The 21,202-nt window shown below is 35.4% G+C and overlaps 2 protein-coding genes across 6 annotated transcripts in view; one reads left to right on the top strand and one right to left on the bottom strand.

The window, feature by feature from the left end:
* On the top strand, window positions 1–10,496 carry LOC128166158 (lysine-specific demethylase 4C-like). Its single transcript, XM_052831141.1, has 18 exons — window positions 1–91; window positions 858–1,009; window positions 1,107–1,282; window positions 1,758–2,116; window positions 2,201–2,304; window positions 2,453–2,590; window positions 2,821–2,963; window positions 3,232–6,316; window positions 6,489–6,711; window positions 6,811–6,986; window positions 7,133–7,340; window positions 7,741–7,820; window positions 7,964–8,128; window positions 8,493–8,684; window positions 8,929–9,105; window positions 9,299–9,412; window positions 9,530–9,622; window positions 9,777–10,496. Exons 2-18 carry the CDS (start codon window positions 875–877, stop codon window positions 9,891–9,893), a joined length of 5,685 nt encoding a protein of 1,894 aa, XP_052687101.1. The 5' UTR covers window positions 1–91; window positions 858–874; the 3' UTR covers window positions 9,894–10,496.
* Window positions 10,497–12,170: 1,674 nt separating this feature from the next.
* LOC128167027 (phosphatase and actin regulator 1-like) overlaps window positions 12,171–21,202 on the bottom strand; it is a 26,530-nt gene continuing 17,498 nt past the window's right edge. For 4 of the 5 annotated variants that reach the window (XM_052832517.1, XM_052832520.1, XM_052832521.1 and 1 more), the window contains exons 4-13: window positions 20,729–20,860; window positions 19,841–19,999; window positions 19,328–19,628; window positions 18,312–18,499; window positions 16,127–16,283; window positions 15,857–15,912; window positions 15,709–15,770; window positions 14,506–14,643; window positions 14,037–14,113; window positions 12,171–13,925 (exon numbers count right to left, since the gene is read on the bottom strand). In XM_052832517.1, coding sequence (XP_052688477.1) covers window positions 13,910–13,925; window positions 14,037–14,113; window positions 14,506–14,643; window positions 15,709–15,770; window positions 15,857–15,912; window positions 16,127–16,283; window positions 18,312–18,499; window positions 19,328–19,628; window positions 19,841–19,999; window positions 20,729–20,860 — 1,286 coding nt within the window. In that variant the 3' untranslated portion in view covers window positions 12,171–13,909. The remainder of the gene's footprint in view (window positions 13,926–14,036; window positions 14,114–14,505; window positions 14,644–15,708; window positions 15,771–15,856; window positions 15,913–16,126; window positions 16,284–18,311; window positions 18,500–19,327; window positions 19,629–19,840; window positions 20,000–20,728; window positions 20,861–21,202) is intronic. The other variant, XM_052832519.1, reaches the window with a different exon arrangement.

Raw genomic sequence — 21,202 nt, 5'->3', positions numbered from 1 at the left:
GTTGTTTGGTCGTAAAATGGTTCAAATGGCACGTACCTGCGTTTATAATAGGAAATATTTGAAAATATTTATATAGCATCGTTATCATTTGGTAATGTATACTCATATGGCTTCTTTTCATTTTCTATTAGGTTTATATTTCTTATCAGTGATTAAATATGGTCCACCATTACCTCAATTGGGCGACGAGAGTCGGGGTTTTGTGTTTGTATCGTCATTGTAGCACTTGTATGTGCCGATTTAATGAAAGTTAAGGTATTGACACAATGTTTATGGAAATTTATCGGCATGTATTTGGGTGAATTAAGCATGTGGAGATTTTAATAATGAAAATTATCAACATAGCAACCTACATGTTGAAATGAAGTTAGATCGTCTGGGACATGTCTGCTTGTTTCCGCCATGTTGTATACAGAAACATTTGACTTCCTGTTGTCTATCAGCACTCGATATGCTGTTTATTATTGGTCATGATAAGCGTATAATAGCAAGTTACACGCTGTATTCTAGGGAGTTAAACATTCTAGCGTTTGAAATGAAAGTCGCATCCTAATATGCAGTGTCAAGAAACGTCCTTGACATATGACGGCACTACTTTTTGTGCCTACTGTGTTTATATTTGATTGGCTTTGAATAGCTTTGTCGTTTATTAATAATGTACATGTAAATCAGTAAAAGACCAAATAATTTTGATTAAAGATAACTGATACCTAAGAATTACCCCATCATATATAATTTTGTGAATGGTATATTATTGTTAAATGATGATGCCAGGAAGGAGGGTGGTGTTAATCAGATGAACACCCTTTAGAATCTAAATTTCAACAGTTAATAGTGAAACGTTCTTTTTTGTGCAGGCATTTAAGGAAAGAAAATGGAGTCCTCGAGTGGCGGTAATAGCATACCCAAAATCATGGTGTTCAGACCAACCATGGAAGAGTTCAAGAATTTCTCAAAATATGTTGAATACATGGAATCGTGTGGAGCTCATAAGGCTGGTGTTGCGAAGGTTTGTTAAGTTTTTGAAACCTCCTGATTAAGCTTTAAAGAGAAGCCTCTTTGGAACTTTTTAAGAGTTGATAATCTAGAATGAATGCTTGTTGTAGATAATACCCCCACCAGAATGGACCCCAAGAAGAGGAGGATATGATGATGTTGACATCACTATTCCGGCACCCATTACTCAAGTTGTCACTGGTTGTCAGGGACTCTATCAACAATTTAATGTACAGAAAAAGTCCATCCATTGCAAGGATTTTGAAAAGTTGGCAAACAGTGATAGGTACTCAAACTTTATTTTCTTTGTTTCGTCAGCAAATGATTTGTGACATTGATAAAGAATAATTTTTGTTACCATGGCATATGGATAAAGACAAATAAGAAAAAAGGTTTTATAGTTAAGCTTTTATTTAAATGAATATTCATTGGATAATGTTAAGAAGTAAAGACTATTTCAGAGCTTTAATGTCAAACAGCATTTGTTTAGTGTTTAAGATATTGAATGTCAGAGGATGCCTTTTCTCATGCAATTACTGAGTTGAACATCTATTTATGTATGGAGGATATTAATTTTGTCAAATATTTGCTGTATTTGTTTAGTAAAGAATGTTGGAATTGCAGATGCCACGTACAGCAAATTATAGATTGTTGTCATTCATAAATTAATCACAATTCCAGATTTGTTTTGAGTTTCACTTATGAACATTGCATTTCTTACATAAAGCAAGTATATTATTTTTATATATTTTATTATATAGGTATCGAACACCCAGGCATTTTGATTATGAAGAATTGGAACGGAAGTACTGGAAAAATATCACATTTGTGAATCCTATTTATGGAGCAGATATTTCTGGGTCTTTATATGACGTGGACCAAGACTATTGGAACATCAACCGATTAGGTACCATATTGGATTATGTTAACGGGGATTATGGAATTAAGATAGAGGGAGTCAACACAGCGTATTTGTATTTTGGGATGTGGAAAACAACATTTCCCTGGCACACTGAAGATATGGACCTCTACAGCATTAATTATGTCCATTTTGGAGCTCCCAAATCATGGTATGCCATACCTCCAGAGCATGGAAGAAGACTTGAACGACTAGCACAAGGTGTGTATAAATAGTCTCTTAACATATTGGAGAATTTCTTTATAATTCATATCGTAAAACTTGATGAATCAATTTTCTTTGCAGGATTTTTCCCCAGCAGTTTTCAATCGTGCCCAGCTTTTCTTCGACACAAAATGACATTAATATCACCGGCGATTTTGAAACAATATTCTATCCCATTTAACAAGGTATATGTCTCATTTAACACCAAATTCAGAAAGAGGAGAAAGATATTGTAAGATCAGTGGACTTGAAACTTATAGTACTATGTATCAAAAATTTCAATGTGCCCAAAATTAAATTACCGATTACTGGTAACTCTTTAAAAATTCACAGATTACACAGGAGGCTGGAGAGTTCATGATAACATTTCCTTACGGCTACCATGCAGGGTATAACCATGGATTCAATTGTGCAGAGTCCACAAACTTTGCAACAAGAAGATGGATTGAATATGGAAAGAGATGTTTGCAGGTAGGCCTATAATTTATGATTTATAAGAGCTAAATATGCATTATTGTTTTGAAATTCATTGAAAATTTAAATCAAGTGTAAAGATACACATTGGAATTTGTTCTTTCAAAATCAGCGGGTAAAAACTCTTTAGTACAAAAAGTTATCTGGAGCTCTGTTTAACTAATCCTAAATCTTTGTAAATTACTTCAGTGACAAATTTTTTTTACTGTATCTCTTTTTCACAATAGTGTACCTGCAGAAAAGACGGAGTAAAGATCAGTATGGATTGTTTTGTGAAAAGATTTCAGCCTGATCGATATGATCTATGGAAAATTGGGAAAGATGTAGCTCCGCATCCAGAGGATGACCAGTCTAAACTTTATAAACACAGGTATGCACTTATGGAAGCTTCATTAATTCAAATGTATTTAATTATTAATAATAAGCATCTTTTGGAAATTTTCATGTTACAAGCTAGAAATTGCATAAGTTAATGTATTTGATGCAATTTTTTGGGTAGTACAGTGTTTAACATTGTATTTCAGTTTGATTATATTTAACTTTTGCTTGAAGACAACATCAGTTTTTTTCTGTTTTTGAATGATTGAATGTCAATGAATGATGATTTAAGAATAATGATTATTCTTACCTTGATCTAGGGATGCTGGTGGTGAGAAAGCAATAGAAGCCAACAACTCTGGCACAGTACAGACAAAAAGACATCCCATTTCAAGGAAGGCAGATCGCTCCCCAAAGAAAAACAAAGGAAAAGTTGGCAAGAATTCAAAAGGAAAGAAAACAGAAGATGATAAAAGTACGGATGGGTCTGATGATGATTCAGAAAAAGACGACAAGTTTGGAGGTTCAACAGAGGAGGAGTGTTCTGATGACGAAAGACAGAAGTCTGATGATGCAGATAGTAAACAAAAAATTGATATGTACCTCAAAGATGTGTCTAAGAAAAAAGAAACACCTAAAAAGAATGGGCCACCTTCTTTCCAAGCTGCTTTTGAATCTTTGGTGGCTTCCCGTTCAGGAGCACTTGCTCTGCGGCCAGGGAGTGTGGTTGAAGAAATGCCGCCTAAAAAACAAAAACCTAAAAAGAGGAAACCTGCTGAAGGAACAGCTGTAGCAAACACGCAGGTCAAACAGGAAGGAGTTCCAGGGAAACATGAAAGGAATCTCGAACCTTCCCAGAATTCCAGTGATCTGTCCATTGACAATTCAGACAGTTATTCCTCAACCTCAGTTAAGATCGAGAAAAACTTGCAAGGATCCACAGAAATTGACACTGTAAAACAATTGATACCAAAAAAGAGATCAAGAAAAGAAAATCCTAAAAATAGCTCATATTCTTTTCTCCCACTTACCCAGACAAATATGACTTCTCAACAAGTAAGTCAGTCTGACTTCAATCGCCTTAACTTTCTTCAGCCAACCATACAGTGGATTAAACAGCAACAGATGCTGCAGAATAGTACAAAAGGAAAACATTATGCTGAGTCACCATTCAATCAAATTTCAGGTGTATCTTTTGGTGACTTGTTGAGCTCAACAGCTAACCAACCAAGTCGAGACAGTCATTATGTGAAACAAGAAATCAGGGTATCATCTGATGCACAGAGTAGTGCAAGTGTGTCCAAATCAATAACAGTTGTCTCTCCTACTTCAGTACAGGGAGCAGCTGATTACATCAAAACAGTGAGGGTGAAAGCTACCCCTTCTGCTACAGTAACAAGCGGGGTAAAACATGAAGGAACCCAAGCTCTGGATCTGTCATTCTCCTCTTCAACAAGTTCAGAATCAGTGAATTGTGATAAGAAAACTTTGCTTGAAAACTCTGCTGTTTCAGAGACAAGTGACCATAGAAATCTTGACCCGAAACCACCGGATATAATGAATGCACCGCCAATGAAATTAACTGGATCACAACAGAGTTTGTTCTCCAGCATGTCTGAAGCATTTAAAGTAGCCAACAGCATGTTAGCTTGTAAACCTGAACCGTCACATACAGCATCAAATTCACCCCGCTCTTTGCTCAGTCCAGGAAGACAGAGAGTCGGAGCATCCACAGGATTGGCTGAACCAGTGTCACATGGTGGAGGCACTCTGGGCTCTCCCCCTTTGCAGAATATTGCCAGTGCTTCAACAACCTGTATTGGATCATCAGCCTCATCATCTTCCTTATTTACAAATCTACCCATCTCTTCACATTCCCCTCAGAGACCACCACAGGCACACATGATTCGCCCATCTAACCCTAATCCTAGGCTACAGCAGTTCAATCCCTCTGTTCCATCAACAACACAATCAAATCTACTCTTGCACGCCCTTGGCAGTCAACAAAATCTGACCTCACAACAACAGCAGACTTTTTTAGTGAATATACCTGTGATGCATTCTGGTACTACTACTGGCAGCAGCAGTACCTGCATAACCCCTACTTCCATCACTACTAATGCATCACAGGTGAAACAAAATATCGTTCTTACCAATGGGGTTCTTCTTAACAATGTGAAATCTTCAGCTTCCTCTGGCACAGCTGTTTCAAGTAAACCTACAGTCAGCCAGTTACTAAAGGCCACTAGGGGATTGACAAACTCTGAATCCAAGTCTCCCTCTCCAAAACTGGTGAATTCCAGTAACACTACTAAGTATGTCCCAATGAAGTCACCTTCAGGAACCATCAGCTTGGTTCCAGTGGTGTCTCAGGCTGGAGGAAATGCAATATTGTTACAGAATCAGTCGGCTGCAAATGTCATACAAATTGCTTCTACAACAAGTGGTCTGACAGGCAATATCATTGTACAGCCAAACACAGTGCAGAAAGTGAACAATCGGCTTGTACAACAGACTGTTACAACTCCACTAAGGATAGCTGTTTCACCACAAGCTGGACCAAATTCCTCACTTTGTATTATTTCTCAAACAATGCCAGTTGGCGCAAGAAGCCAGCAAAATACATTTGCTATGGCTGGAAAACCTCAAGCAAATGTGGTTGCATCTGCGCCAGTTATAGGGCAGAAAACTGCAGCTGTTCCACAGTTTGGTGGAAGGCCACAATTTCCAGGAACAACTCAATTTCTGTTACAAGGTGTTACTCAGATTCATCCCTCTCCCACTGCCTTTCAGGTTGACCCGAAGACTCCACTTTTCCAAACCATTGTGACCTCTACAGATGTGACAGCTACCCAATCTTGTACCCAAGCGGGGACTGTTCAAACCCAACCAGTAACCACTGTCAATCTGAACACAGCTCACATCACAGAGACAGCAAACTTGGGGCAGATAAAGAAAATGAATGGAGTTCCTGCCAGCAATGGATTCAGCAGTGATGTGGACCAGACCTATGGTGCTATAGTGAGTCCAAATAAAGTGCTCCAGTTGGTACCCCAGCCTATTGTGCCAATATCACAAGTGTCAACAGTCACTTCACTCACTACCACTACATCATCCATAGCAAAACACAGACTAGCCACTGATATTAGCCAAGAAAAAATTCCCATGCAAGTTTCCAGGAGAGATAGTGATTCTGGTGACATAAACTTGGAGAGCAAAGTGAAAGCAGGACTTCTCTCTCCAAGTTCTAATCAGTCTTTGTACAGAATGTCCAGTCCAGGATCTGATGACAAAACATTAGTGCAAGTGTCTAGCTACAGTGCTTTCTCAGGAAATCATCCCAATAAAAAATCACCAAATAAGCCTGATAACTCTAGCAATGTTGGTGAGATGTCATTAAACAAGGTAAGTCACTGAGACTTTTTTAACTAATTTTGTATTTTTTTTTCATTTGATACTCAAAAATCTTCTCAAATTACTAAAACTGGTAATGATAGCTCATTTGTAATCATGATACTGTTGTCAACTGTTAAAATTTTACAATTTAAATTTAAGTAACCTCTTTCTGATTCGATAGGCAGCAAAAAAGAAATCCAATGCAGCAGTATCCCCACGATCTCAAGGCACTGAGGGTGGAAAGTCAGTGAAAAGGAAACATCAAGATGAGAACAAAATTCCCAAAGCAAAATGTGATAGCAAAGATTCTGAAAATTCGTCCAAAAATACCAGTAAAGATTCTCATAAAGAACATGGTGGAAAGAAAAAGAAAAGAAATAGTAGTGGGAATGATATCAGGAAAGGTAAGTGTACATCTGATAAATCAGAGCAGGAAATTTAAAGGTTTGATGTGTGGAGGCTTTGAACTTGCTCATATACATGCATACTGTTTTATTTTTCAGACAATTTTGAGATTACAGCAGTGCCTGAACGAATAATGACAGATGACTGGACAGAACCAGTGAGAGGACTGTGGCAACATTTATTGCTAGACTTTAGTGCTGAGCAAGACTTCAATGTTAAAATTAGTCAGAAGTTGCCACATTGTTCCATCTGTGCTTTGTTTAAACCATTGCAGGTAAGTTTTGGGATTGCCTCTTTATAATTTTGTTTGTTCAAAGATAATGATATACATGCATGCCTCTTTTACTTTCTAAGAGTGTCAACACCTCACATCTGCATTTGTTCTTACTCTAGGTAAATGTCCTTCAACATATGTTTCAGATTTTACTGGACAAACATGAAGACAGTCCTACGCGACATAAAAAAGGAAAGAAGTCAACGCCAGAGAAGACGCTGCCGATGATCCCAGAGGTGTGCTTTGCCTGTAGTGAAGATAACCCCAACCCAGCCAGACTTCAGGCCCATCTCGATGAGGATGGACTCAGTCATCTGTTGGTGTGCGAGGACTGTAAAGTTTGTGTACACGCAAGTAAGTACATTTAAATTCATTGTAAAAAGTCAAGAATTATGCTTATATCTGACTCTGAGATGTCTCTGTAGGTTGTCATATATGGTGTATTTTAGCTGCTAGTCTGTAGCTCCCAGTCTGAAAAAATTCTGATGGACGACGTGTTAAAAAGTTGCAATTTATTGTGCACAAAAACTTGCGCTACTTTTGGAATAATTAATCACATTTCTGAACACATCCTTTACAAATATTCAGTTCCCATTTATTGGACATTTTACCACAGAATCAGATATTGGCTCTTTACTTGGCTCTAATATTCTTTTAAACACCATCACCAACCCCATAAAGTGAAATGTTGTGGTTTGTTTACATATAAATATGTGACTCTTGATCAATGCAGACTTCTGAAATGTTGTTGTAGGTTGCTATGGTGTGTTAGAAATACCTCAAAACAAGAAGACATGGAGATGCACTAGGTGTGTCCGTCAACAGATAGCAGCTGTGAGTCAAATCTTCTCTCACTCCATTCCTTAATGAGTTTTCAAATTTTAACTATTAAAACTATTTAATTTCCAAAGGTTCCTAATATGTATTGATCATTTACCAATTGTACATGTATAAACCATCTGTATGTGTATTTACAGGAGTGCTGTTTGTGCTGTATGAGGGGAGGGGCCCTTAAACCCACCAGTAATGGCAAGTGGGCACATGTTGTGTGTGCTCTCACCATTACCGAGGTCAAATTTGAAAACATACTCAAAAGGGAGCCAATTAACATTGACGAAATAATTAGCAACAGAGTGAAATTAGTGAGTAGCAGATGATTGATAAAAGAGTTTGTAATGACAAGATATTGCCAAAGTAATATATTTAGTAAACTTAAAAGTATGGTCACCTTTAATTAAATAACATGATTACTGTCTGATACATGTATTATATTATTACCACAAAGATATTTGTTTTTGTGTGCAAGTTTAGTTTCTTTCATGTTCATAAAGAAAATTTAACTTTTCTAAGTGCATGTACTCATCTCCTTACTCTGTTCTTAATTTGATTATTTTAATAAATCCATTAAATGACATTGAGTGTTTTTTTCTAATATATTGAAAATAAACCCTGCATAAAGTGATAGGTAACAGACTCTTGAAAATCATAACTTCCTTGTACTTTCAGAAATGCTACTACTGTAACCCCCTTCACAACAGTGACAAGACAACAGGGGTGAGTGTGCTTTGTTCTGTGGGGAAGTGCACCTCCTCTTTCCATGTGACCTGTGCCTATGCTGCTGGGGTGCTTTTTGAGACCAGTGATTGGCCCTTCCCAGTCTATACAACCTGCAATAAACATGGGGCCCACAGGGAAAAGGTATTTTTAGCAGTGCTTGATTTAATTTATTACTTGATATGGCATAAGATTGAATATATTTATGTTTTGTGCTAATTTAAAGATTACTTTTCTTTTTAAAGGTGTAGACATGAAATAAAAAGGGAAAAATGTTTCTTTATGCATGTAGTGATTATTTCTTTGAAAATGAGGAATTAAAGTCCCTTTGTAATTTCTTGATTTTAATTGAGGAATTGATGAAAAAAGTTTATTTTACATGTTTCAGGCTTTTGCCAAGGAACGTGAAATGTCGAATCTGAAAGTTGGGGATAAAGTGTATGCCAAACACAAAAACACAAGATATTACAAAGCCACTGTTGTGAAAATCGAAAGACAAATTTTCTGTCTGTTGGATTTCGATGATGGCTCTTTCAGCGACGACACTTTTCCTGAGGATATTGTGGTATGTTTTATAACTGCATGCTTTCCTCAATTGTCCATCTTGAGATATGAGAGTTGTATTTACAATGTATACATGTAGGTACCTCACTCGAAGGTTACAGAAAGTTAATAAAGTAAACAATGAAAATGTTTATTTCAAGTAAAATCTAATGAATTTTTAAGTATTACTGTTAGTATCATCCTTTTGAATTTAGGGATACTCTTCATCCACCCTTCCATTAGTGGGGGCCCCAGTGGAAGTCAAATGGACTGATGGAGAGTTGTACGGAGCCAAATTCAAAGGCACAAACATTGTGGTCATGCATTTTGTAAGTTGAACTTTTTACTCTAAATATGTGTAAAATTCAATTTCAACCACTTTAATTTATACCTTATTTCAAAATTGAATGTAAATTAAATTTCCTACTGATAAATTGGCATTACAGGTCCAGTTTGAAGATGGAGTGGAAAGAGATTTTAAGAGACATGAAATATGGACTTTAGACGAGGAGCTACCAAAACATGTCAGATCAAGACTGGTGAGTGATGGCACAGAATTTAAAAACTAGCTTATGAATCATGATATACCCTAATGATATCCCAAGCGATATTTAATGAATATTTTAGGAAAGAAGCCTACATGAGTCAAATGTTGAATTTGTTTTCTGAATGTAGTGGATTTTTTCCTTTCAGTCTGTGGCTACAGAGAGAAAGTACAGTCTTCTCTATGATGAGGAGATAAAAGCTGAAGTAGGCGATCACCACACAAGGAACAAGCCCAAAGTCTCCTACTCCAAACTTAATGGCTGAAGCAACACGGGTTGCTGTATTATCTGTGATTTTTGAACAGTTGACTTGCAATGTATGCCTCAAGCATACACAAAGGCTATGAATTTATTTGTGGATTTTAAATCTTCTCTTCAGTGTCATTATTATGAATCACACATTGTGTGTATCTGTGTTGAAAACAATTGAATATGTTATACAGCATAAATTAATGAAATTGTTTGGATTTAATACTAATGCAGTTGCATTATTGTTACACTTATTTCACTCTCTGGCTGTTAACTGTGTGTTGAACTGTCTGCGTTGAGGAACTGATGCCCCTTGGTGGTAATATCGACACTGAACTTTGAGGTGAAGAAGGCAGCAATTATTTATTTGTGTATAAAACAATTGACAGTATTTATTGTACTGTGTTTTTATATATGGCGTTTTTAATTTCAGTTGTTTGAAATAGTGTACTGATTATGATGCACTCCGTTCATGGCTTAATTTTGTGTACATGTATATCTTTCACAGTTGAAATCTATGTAATCTTTCAGAGGAGTTGTACTTTGTACATTTTAAGATTTTATGTGAGAAATTGTACTGTAATTTTATTTATGGAATAAACATGCAACAGTTGTCAAATTTGTGTTTTATTTTTACTATGTGGGTTGTTTGAAAATTATTGACACAACACAAATATTTTCCTCTCTAAGTGACAAATATTGGTGAAAATTTGCATGAACATTGAAGAAACCTAAACAAATAGTTGATGTTATAAAAAATATTTAATATTTTCTTTACAATGATACATAAAGAAGTTGGTGGTAGGGGTACCTAGTGCAGGCATAAACTCGTAGATTATCAAACTTAAAACAATAACTACAGTACTGATCAGACCCAATCTAACACCAGAGTAAACCCCAACTAAACCCCGGGTTTACTTTAGGAGTTTATTTTGGATTTCCTCTGGGTTAACTTTTTGAAAATTTGGGTCCACTCGGGGTTTACTTTGGATTTACTTGGATATTGCTTTTGAGGTCAACTGTACGCACTGAAGTGTGAAGCAGACCCGTCTTTTATCTTTAGTTAACATCCTACTACCTGTTACTGTACTGGTAAATTCCTTATTTTACGCGAGTACTTAATTCCGCGATTCAACCGTTTTTCATCAAATAGCGAGAACAAAAAATTGCGAATGTTGAATTTTTATTATAGTTTCTTGTAATAAACATATATCCGAAAAATTTAAGCGAGATTTTAAAATTCGCGAGATGTGCTTCTCGCGATTTTACGCGGATATCTTAGTTACTATCTTGAAATATAAGCTTTATTTGGGCAAGGGTCAGAAAACGTGACAGAGGACAAAGCTTGCCAAGCCCTCTTCACGTTTTCGACCCAAGCCCAAATATCGCTTATATTTCAAGTCATTTATCAATACATGTATTTTGTTTATCCTGCAACATAATATCACATTTTGCACCTTAAATGAGCTTTTTCAACAAATTTTGCTGCATGTCTGCAGTTGAAACCATGACGCTATGGTGTAAACGAAGCAAAAAAGATGACGTCACAATGCATTTGGAGGTCGATTAAATGCACAAGGCTATGTTGAGGCATTGACAGAATATAGCTTTGGTTTATCGGGTAACCTTTATTTGGTCAATGCAAGGGGTAGTTGCAGGATTAAAAGGAATCAAGAGCTTCATTTTATCTTATTTAGAATTTAAAGGTTGAAATCATTCAAAAATACCCGTATGGTTCATTTTAATTTATAAATGCATGGTATATATTTAAAAAATATGAAGAGACCACACTGATAGGAAATAACAGCAGTGGTCAGACAGCCTTTAGCTCAATAAACAAGCCAGTGTGGTATCATTTAGTCAGAGTAAAAAACAATATGTGCAAATATACTTCAGCAATTTTGAGTGGTCATGCATAGAGGGATACTATTTTAAAAGCTTCTCGGACACTACTTTGGAATCATTTTTATTCAGTGGGGTCAAATCTGTAGGTAGCCAAAAATTTCCTGGTTCGTGGGGACATTATTTCATTGGTTGCAAGTTCTATTACATAAATAAACATTTAACAAACGCTGGTATATACATTTGGTGGGGACCAGTGTTCGTGGCTTTTGTGAGCAAGAGTAACCCAAAAAAGCCATGAACACTGGTCCCCCAAAGACAATGATGATTCTACTTTATTTCACTGTAACTCTAGTCTTGCAGTAACACCAGGCTGTGCATGCTATACCATTCATTATTTCTAGGCAGAGTAAAACCACAAGATTTGAATACACAAAATGAAGAAGATGAATTGGTATTTCATATAATTTATTCATTAACTTGACTGTATTAACAGTATAAAATGATGGGCAAAATTTATGAACCCAAGTACTGTTACATCTATAGCCCATATTCACAAAGTGATGTAGTATAAAGTTTGACAGGTTAAGGCTGTACATGTTTACATTTTATTTCTATCATCTGACATGTACACACGATGAATAGTTAACAAAAATTACCATCAGTACATCACTGTTTCTAAAAGATGAGAATAAATGATTAACATTATCACAGAAATGTTCAGAAGTGAATTCAATATTCCTTCGGACAAAATGTAATGATGGAATGAACGTGAATTGATGATCTGGCTGCAATATGATACAATGCACCATTCAGCTGTACCCAATTTACTCTCTATATACCAGTTGATGGTCAGTTAGTTGAAAATGACGAGCAGAGTGGTACGCAAATGAAGTCAATGCTGCTTAGCACTATAACTGATCATAAATTAACAATAGTAAGCGATTTATGTACAACAGCGTAAGCGTTTACATCACTGGTGATGACCTGTACATCTCCTAACAACACTCAGCCAGACAATTATATAAAGATGATATAAACAAATCATGTAACACACAGTTCTACTGCTAATAACTCTTTTGAATTTAAATTAGTCATCAATCGTTTAAAGCTGAGTTAGTATAAATAGCCTCTAGGTTTTTTTCCATCCTACAGAATACAAATACATGCATGTGTTGCTCAGGAGTTTAAGTAGTTTTCCCAAAATGAATATAGAAAAAAAATATTTTGACAATGCATGAGGACAACTGGTGAATTAATGTTAAGCTAAATTATTTAAAGAAGCAAAAGCTGTGTAAAAAAAATTTCTTTGAAGCATCTAAGTAACAAACACCTAAACCTTAAAAATAGATCTTGAATATCAGTTTTCATCACAATGCATAACTTACACACACACACATACACGCAAAATGAGGCTCACGCACATATTTATGTTGTCTGTTCTCATGAATCTGAAGAAAAAAATAATTTATGTTATCTCTCTTTCAATGCCTTATGCAACATATTTTTATCAAAAAGAGCCAAAAACAAGTACAACGTCTTAAAAACTTTTAGGTTCCTTTAAAGTCTAAGTCACTTTTTGTGCATTGTATTGTTCTTTCAATACAAGTTGTGAAACCATTGAAATATGATGCGGAACCATCAGATGCTCTCTTGTTCAAACTGCTCAAAACATAAAAATACAGGCATGTATATAGTTTTGTTGGACATAATCATGAGGCTTAATATATAAAGTGCTTCACACCGCGAACACCTCTGAAGAGGACCAGCATGCTGCTCTTTGTGCAGTCACAGATACTGTTATGGCAAATCTTCATATTGCACACAAAATCAAGTCCTTTTCTCTATGGGAGTCACTTAACAACATGGTTAAAACTTGCGGACACCAAAATCATTAGAGGTGAATTTCAGGTTTAAAAGAAAAAATTATACAAGTACCGGTAAAATAAAAAAAAATCAATTTTCTAGCTAAAGCTCGATACTGTGAAATGATAAGGAAAGGAAACACTACACAAAGCGGTGAAAGACGGGTCATCACAGAGAAATCAAACTGAGGCTGTGAGCGGACTCCCTGACCGTGTTGTGCTGTGAGCAAACAATTAAATATACAGGACCAGCTGCTCAAAATAACAGTGTCTGAGGCCCCTTGTTCATAGACAATACAAACAGAAAATATCCGAGGAACTATTGTCAAGGGCGATGAAATCTGAAACAAGAAATAAAAGACATTCAATTTTGACACATACAAGATTTTCATTAAACTTTGGTTATATTCACATGAATATTCCAATATTCTTTTATCAATATTGAACAATACCTTGTTAAGTGTTTGCTCTCCTCATGAACAGCCATTTCTTTACTTTTAAATTCATTCAGTTCTTTTCTTATGGCAGCCTGTACAAATCAAAGTACATTGATAATCTATGTATGTAAATCAATTTCTTAAATGTTTTATTTCACTGTAGTATACAATGTTATTCATCTAAATTCCCTTTCATAGCCTTGAAAAGCAAAAAATAAATTCCTTTCCTTACTAGCTGCAATAAATAAAACCAACACAATCCGTGATAATCTTACTTTTTCACCCCCACCAAACCCAACTGACATGGAATTGTCAGGTACATAAATGTTTATTTTATCCAGCTAAATGTACATGTGAATATACATCTTTTCCTTAAAAAAGACAACTTTATTGGCAATAAAATGAAAGTTAATTAAAATTTCGTGTTGTTTGCAACATTAAATTGTGATCGTCATGCTTATATTTATAAGCCCCCTGTACTCACTTTGTCCTTTGGAGTTAGTCTAGTCCAAGGCTTGTCGGCCCGTCGATCGTATTCGTGGGCGTCAGTCCACTCCACATAGTCATTGAACTTGATGATCTTCCTCTCCTTCAATTCCTCTATGCTGGGTCTAAAGCTTAGCTACAAAACAAAGGGAACAGCTCTTTATATACAGCCTTTATGCAATTATTTTGTTTAGTCAACAGAAAATGTGAATCTGCCTTTGTGTAATAAGTAGCAGTATTATTTTAACAGAACACAGTTTTTGTATATATGCATGTATAATCTACAGAATAAACATGCTAGTACCTTCACTAATTTCCTGAACCTCCTTATTCTTTTGTTTACATTTTTTAATCTACTATTCCACACCACAGTCAGAAGAAAGTATAACTGAACTAAAGAGGAACTGAGAACCAGCATGATGAGAGGACCAAACCAACTACCAGTGACCCACACCATTCCCAGGAACTGATATATCCCTGACAGATGATGTATGCTCACTTTGTAGAATACAGGTAAATCCCTAAACCACCCCAGATCACAGTGACCAGGTTATCTCTCTGCTAATTAATTACAACACCTACCCTGCTCCCACTAATTATCCAGATGTAATTACTGCCTACTTTGTCTTTGACCAGCATGTTTTGACTACACTTATTGAGAGAATTTACAATGAACATGTAAGCTGTTGTTTACAAGTAAACTTTCTAACATAAAGATTGATTAGTTTGAGAAATAATATGAAGTACTCAGACATTTTCAGGTGTTAAAATTAGTAACGGAAATAACAGGGATATATGGAAATTAAGGTGTGTGTATCTAGATTCATAAATTCTTATACATTTGTACTAATTTTAAAGGGATCTAGAATTTTGTGTGAAATGTATTGTGCAGTCATCACAGTGTAATACGGAATGTCTATTTCACTGGTAAAACTCGATGCGTACTGCAGTCAACATGTTTGATTATATAATATTTTAAAGAAATACAAGTATTCAGAAGCACATCAACTATGTTAAAATTTCCTCAAAGTCTTTCAAATGGAATAAGAACATGTCATAAAATGACATTATTTTGAGAGATCAGATAGAGTTATCAATTATCAGTTATTATCATATACTCAGTAATTATTATTAAGGTGAACGCTGATACACGTGTACCAGTATATAGTCAGCCCAAGGTATTAAAGGAATTTGTACTAACCTTCCTTATGAGGTATCTTTTCTTTTCCTCTTTGTCCTTTTCAGCTTGGTCAATACTCTGAGCTGAAAGCAAAAACAAATATTGTGAAAAATTATTGAAAAAAAACGTGTCAGTACAGAAAAAATAACAAAAGTTCTTGAAAACTTACTGTGCAAAATGTTTCTTTGTTCTAATTCCTCCTGTGTGGGTCGTAGACTCAGTCGCCTGAAAATAGAACAATGTAATGAGTCACATTTGTCTTTGCGTTAATTCATACATACAAAATCTTTAACTATAGAAAGAAAACACTTTGTTTACCAGAGTTGTAAGCTCTTTATCATGACCCTTATAAAGATATGAATGAGACAGCAAATATCAGACACTTGTGTAAGCCCCATCCCTGATAGGCAGTCTTCTTGTTTCCTGCAGTTACACCCACCTGATTAGCTTGCTACCAATGGCATTGCGATCTTCCACCTTCTGCGTAGAAGACTTTTCCTGAATGATGTTTTTCTCCACCAGTTCTATACGAGTTGGTCTGTTTCTAAGAAACCGTGCTAAACTATCTTGTCGAGCAACCTTTGCTGCCAGTGATGCTGCAATAAAAGAAAACTCATAGAGTGCTCTCAGAAAGTAAACCAATTGTCATTCTCCATTTTAAATTAACAATGCATTGATCGATGCTCCGCAAGCATTAGAAGTATTTCATTGAAACCTAATTGCAAACCCAATGCTGAACCTGGGACTTAAGTACTACATTCTTAAAACTGAACCAGTTAAAATAAAGCTAAATTGAAATGTTCACTAAAATAATCAAATTTTGCATCAACTTCAGGTAGGTAAATTGTATGTCACAATTACATCTTCACACTGCCTTAGTCTTAAAAAGATAGTACACTATTTTCTAACAAATTTTAAAAATCCATCACCGATGGTGACTTAACTCCATTTCAAGGTCTTTGCAGAACAAGCAATCTAAAATATAGCAGAATTTTACCTATAACTATCATTGTAATTCCATTTTTGGACGATCTATGGATGTATACCATATTAAACTGATATTCTTCTCCTCCAGGAAACATGACAGCATCAATGAATTACAGAGACAACTAGCATGTTTTTAAAGCAAAAGTTCGGATATATTTATTATCACCCCGTTGCACAAACAAACCAATCACAGAGCTTTTAGACTTATATCTATTTATGGAGAGCGAGAAACTGTTACCATGGCAACACTTGTTCAGTGTATTTTCATTGAAGATTTTCATTAAAGGAAATTTCATCAATATGTTTTTCTCATATGATTTGAAATTTTCATTTCATGTAAATATGATTAACAAATAACTTTTTGTTTTACTATTTAGAAGAAATGGGATACCTCCTAAAAGTATATTTTTAAAAATCAGATAATGTAAGCCAAATAAACCATCAGAAAATGCAAGGTTATAATGAATAGTGCTTTAAAAAAAATGCCATGTTTCATTATATTTTACAAATGTGTTGGGCACTGTATGTAAACATTTAAATATTCAATATTTCTCATTAATGAAATTGAGTTATAAAACACACTGTAAGCTATATTTTGAGTGTTTTTTGAACACCTAGATTCCTGAGTTGATTAAGACCTTGATCAATGTATGTATAACAACCCAAGAATAACAATGTAATGAAATATAATAAGTTTGCTGTGCAGAATAATCCTAGACCAAACATTGTTTTCAAATGAATAGATTTACGATTATCTTCATGGTAGTTCATTGTGTTACAAAAAATTAAATTAGTCTGACATTGAAATGCATTTCTCAGCAAGAGTGTTCACAAGTGGTGTCTTTTGTATTCCATATAATCAACAAAGAAGCATTGCGATGCAGCAAGAACATTTAACCGTAAGATGAATCTTTGAATAATATTTCAGATATCAAATTATAAAGTCAATGGATCTACCTGATATCTGTTTGGGTAAGTTGTTTACTAGCTGTAAACCTGCCAGACATCTTAAAGAAAGCATGCTTCAAAGCTAACATCATCTTTACAGTTACTGAACTTAAACTTAACCATGTGATAATGATTACATGGGGCAATAAAGTTACTTCTATCAATACTAATGATGTTTTTAAAGAGATTCAGCTATGAAATTGAAGAAAACAGTTTTATTGTGGAACAAAGCGCAGATCATTCAGAGCTAACACATGTACTTCAACCAATAACCTTTCTAGCTGCAAACTGAAGGCAAACAGGGAAAATTCAGGTTGACACACATGCTGTTTATGGCATCAAGTACAAATTTCCTGTTGAGCTACAAATCTGCAGGTAAGACAATTTTCCATTTATAAAGACCACCTGTGTCCAAAACCCAAGGATATAAGGCCTAAGATTTACAATTATAAGTCCAATATTATGTTCTAGACCTAGTGATATAAGATTCAAATTGCAGGTCCAAAATATAAAGATATAAGGTCAAAAACCTAGAAAATAAGGTCTAAGACCCAATATAGGGTTTAGACCTATGAATATAAGGTCTAAGATATGGATATAGTTTTAGACCTAGGGATATTAGGTCAATGACTAACAGATAATATTAGAGATCTAGGGATATAATGTTTGTCCTTCATGTCTTCACTTACACACTGTCTCTTCCTCCTCATCCTCCTCCTCATCGTCACGGTAACGAATCTCTTCATCATCTGAAGAGGAGTCATCTGCAGGATTATAGTCAGGCTTAGAGCCTTTGTCTGTGTGACTGTTTGTGAAAGACTGTTTGGCTACTGGTGTGTCTGTTAGGTTTTCTTTATTATCACTGGCTGTGAATTTTCTGTACAATTAAAGCATACTCAATATTAATACAATTGATCACACAGTAAAATCTATATGTAAAATAATCACTTAATCAGTAAAAAACATTCTCAGTTGTACTCAGAAGACGATAGAACATTAATGACGTAGTTTGTGTATAACTTGGGACATTATTCCATAAACATTACAATACAGTGGTAATTAGGAAAGTTTATTTTCAATACAAGGAAAATCTGAAGATGACAATCTGGTCTATAAAATATATGTTTTGTGTGGTGTGTCAAGTTCAGCAATTCAGCACAAATAAAGCAAATATCAAAGCGACTCAAGGTACTTTTCCTGTTTAAACTTTTGGAAATTTCTTGTTTAGCCAATAAGACATCCATGTTCTAAAGAGAACAAAACCATTTGGTATATACATGTATCTATCATAATACACACAGGTCTAGTTCAAAGGGTATAACAATCTGGGTCAAATCCATGTCAAGGTAAAAGATTATTAAAGTGGCATATATATCTATTATTCTTTATATAGAATAACATGGTAATTTATGATACAAACCGACACTGCCTATTACCCTCTCTTACCTGAAACTGTTTATAGCAACCAAGTTACCAACAAACTGTCATATTCATAATAAAGAAAATAGATTTCAAACTGCTAGCATAATGTTGCTTTAACTGATAGATTAATATTACACCATTTTATTTCTTTAATTAACATTCAAAAAAGAAAAGGAGGTCAATTTACTAAATTCTGTGAAATGACAGCACTGTACATCAACCCCTTTGACATTAAGTTCAATCAGTATTCTGAAACATCTAAGCATCCCCTTTTGATACTTACACAAAACCTCCTTTGAGTTTTGGCCTGGGTGCTGCGACTGGGGTGGCTTTGGGTGAGGACTTTGGTTCGCTGACCTGTATCATCTCTTCATAGGGCGGTGATTCAATGGTATCTACATGTGAAAATTGAACAGATGGAGTATGGGTCGCTGGGGGAGAATCGGGCTGACCTCCCCCTTTTAATGCACTCTTCCTAGGAAGTTTAGAATTGTCCCAATCAGAAGCCGGTGCTATCTGGAATGTTCCAGTCGGATCACTGTATTCAGGGGGATCCTTTTCCTTTGGCTGTGCCACCTCTGAAACTGCTCCAGAAAAATAACCCCCATTTCAAAATCTTTGCCATTATTTTTTCTTTTTCAGATAAAGTGTGACAGGTTATTTGAAAAATATTTGAATTTTTTCTTTAATAAGAAATTTTAATCTTATTATCATTATAATAATATCATTAATATCATTGACATTAGAATGTTTTATGATATTAAACAATAACAATTCTTAGTCATGGCGACTTTACCTTCTTCCGCGGGAGGTGGAGGGGGTGGATCCATAGGTTTCTCCTCCTCTGGGGGAGGGGGTTGTGGCTCAGAGGCTACATTGGACACAGCAGAATCAGGGGTACTGGAGCTCTGTAGGTGTGGGAATACCATAGGTCTGACCTGGGCAGTTGTCAACACTGAAAATGAAGAAAAAAAAAATAATGCTCTCGTTATATAAAATGTAGTGTTTCATGTTATGAATAAAGGAAGGAAATCTCCCATACTGTTTGACTACCGGTATGTCATAGTCAATGAGTCCAGGACACATCTTCTGTTAAATAAAACCAGTACGTGGTACATATCACAGGGAGGCAGGAATCACACACTTACATAGAAGTTGTCAGGAATAGTGCCATCATGAAGCAGGGGTACATAATGATTAATGGTCAACAAATTCAGTATTAGTTGGAGTATTTTAATATAATGAGCATGAAATTTTTAAAATTTACATCTCTACCCAATTCATTTTCCACTAAGCAAGATATTTAGGTCTTTGGATCTTGGTGTGAAAGCAATTATATCAGCACAAACTAACTTCTGATACTTTTATTCACTGTAACAAAACATTCCTAGATAGAGATGTAGAAACATGTCGATAAATGTACATGTACTTCTATACATCTGTATTTTAAATAACTAAAGTGAGTTCAAATGACATCAAAAAAGCTTAATATTTTCCGATATATAAACAATGGACCCTCATTTCAATTCTCTGTCTTTTTTCCCCAACTTTGCAGACTTTTTGTATGCTTACACACACAGACTTTCACACTGGGTAAAAGCAATCTACACAGTGTAAATGTCACCAGAGGAATCAGGGGGGGGGGGGGGGGGGGGGGGGCGCTTATGACAGAGGACTAAGGTACCTGGTGCAGGGGTGATTTCTGCTTGGGTTGTCGTAGTGACAGGTGGGGTCTCCATGGTAACAGTTTCTACTGTGGCAGTTCCATTACACTCTGAGGCTGACACTTCTGGTGAACTGACTTCAGCTGTGATGGCTGTAACAAATGTAATACCATTTGTATTGCTAATGTCATGTGCAAGTGTGCCATATTGATATAGTTTATATTTCACTCTGCCGACCAAAAAAAAAAAAAAGCTTTGAAAAACCTTCAGGTAAATTAAGTTTAGTGGAACATGTATTTCTTGTTATTTAGCTACATAACAAGCAAGGGCTAGATAAATCATTTCTATAAACTATTAACAAACAAGGTACTTCTCCAATGAAGCAATAAATATCAAAGTTTATTCTTTTATCATTAAATTTATTTAATACCCTGGCTGTATTTCATGAAATGATTGATTACATGACAACATCACCTTTCAATGTAATTAATTAA

This window comes from Crassostrea angulata, chromosome 10, assembly GCF_025612915.1.
Source record: "Crassostrea angulata isolate pt1a10 chromosome 10, ASM2561291v2, whole genome shotgun sequence".
In the NCBI taxonomy this organism is placed as follows: Eukaryota; Metazoa; Mollusca; class Bivalvia; order Ostreida; family Ostreidae; genus Magallana; species Magallana angulata.
This window is presented reverse-complemented; position numbering and strand designations above follow the sequence as displayed.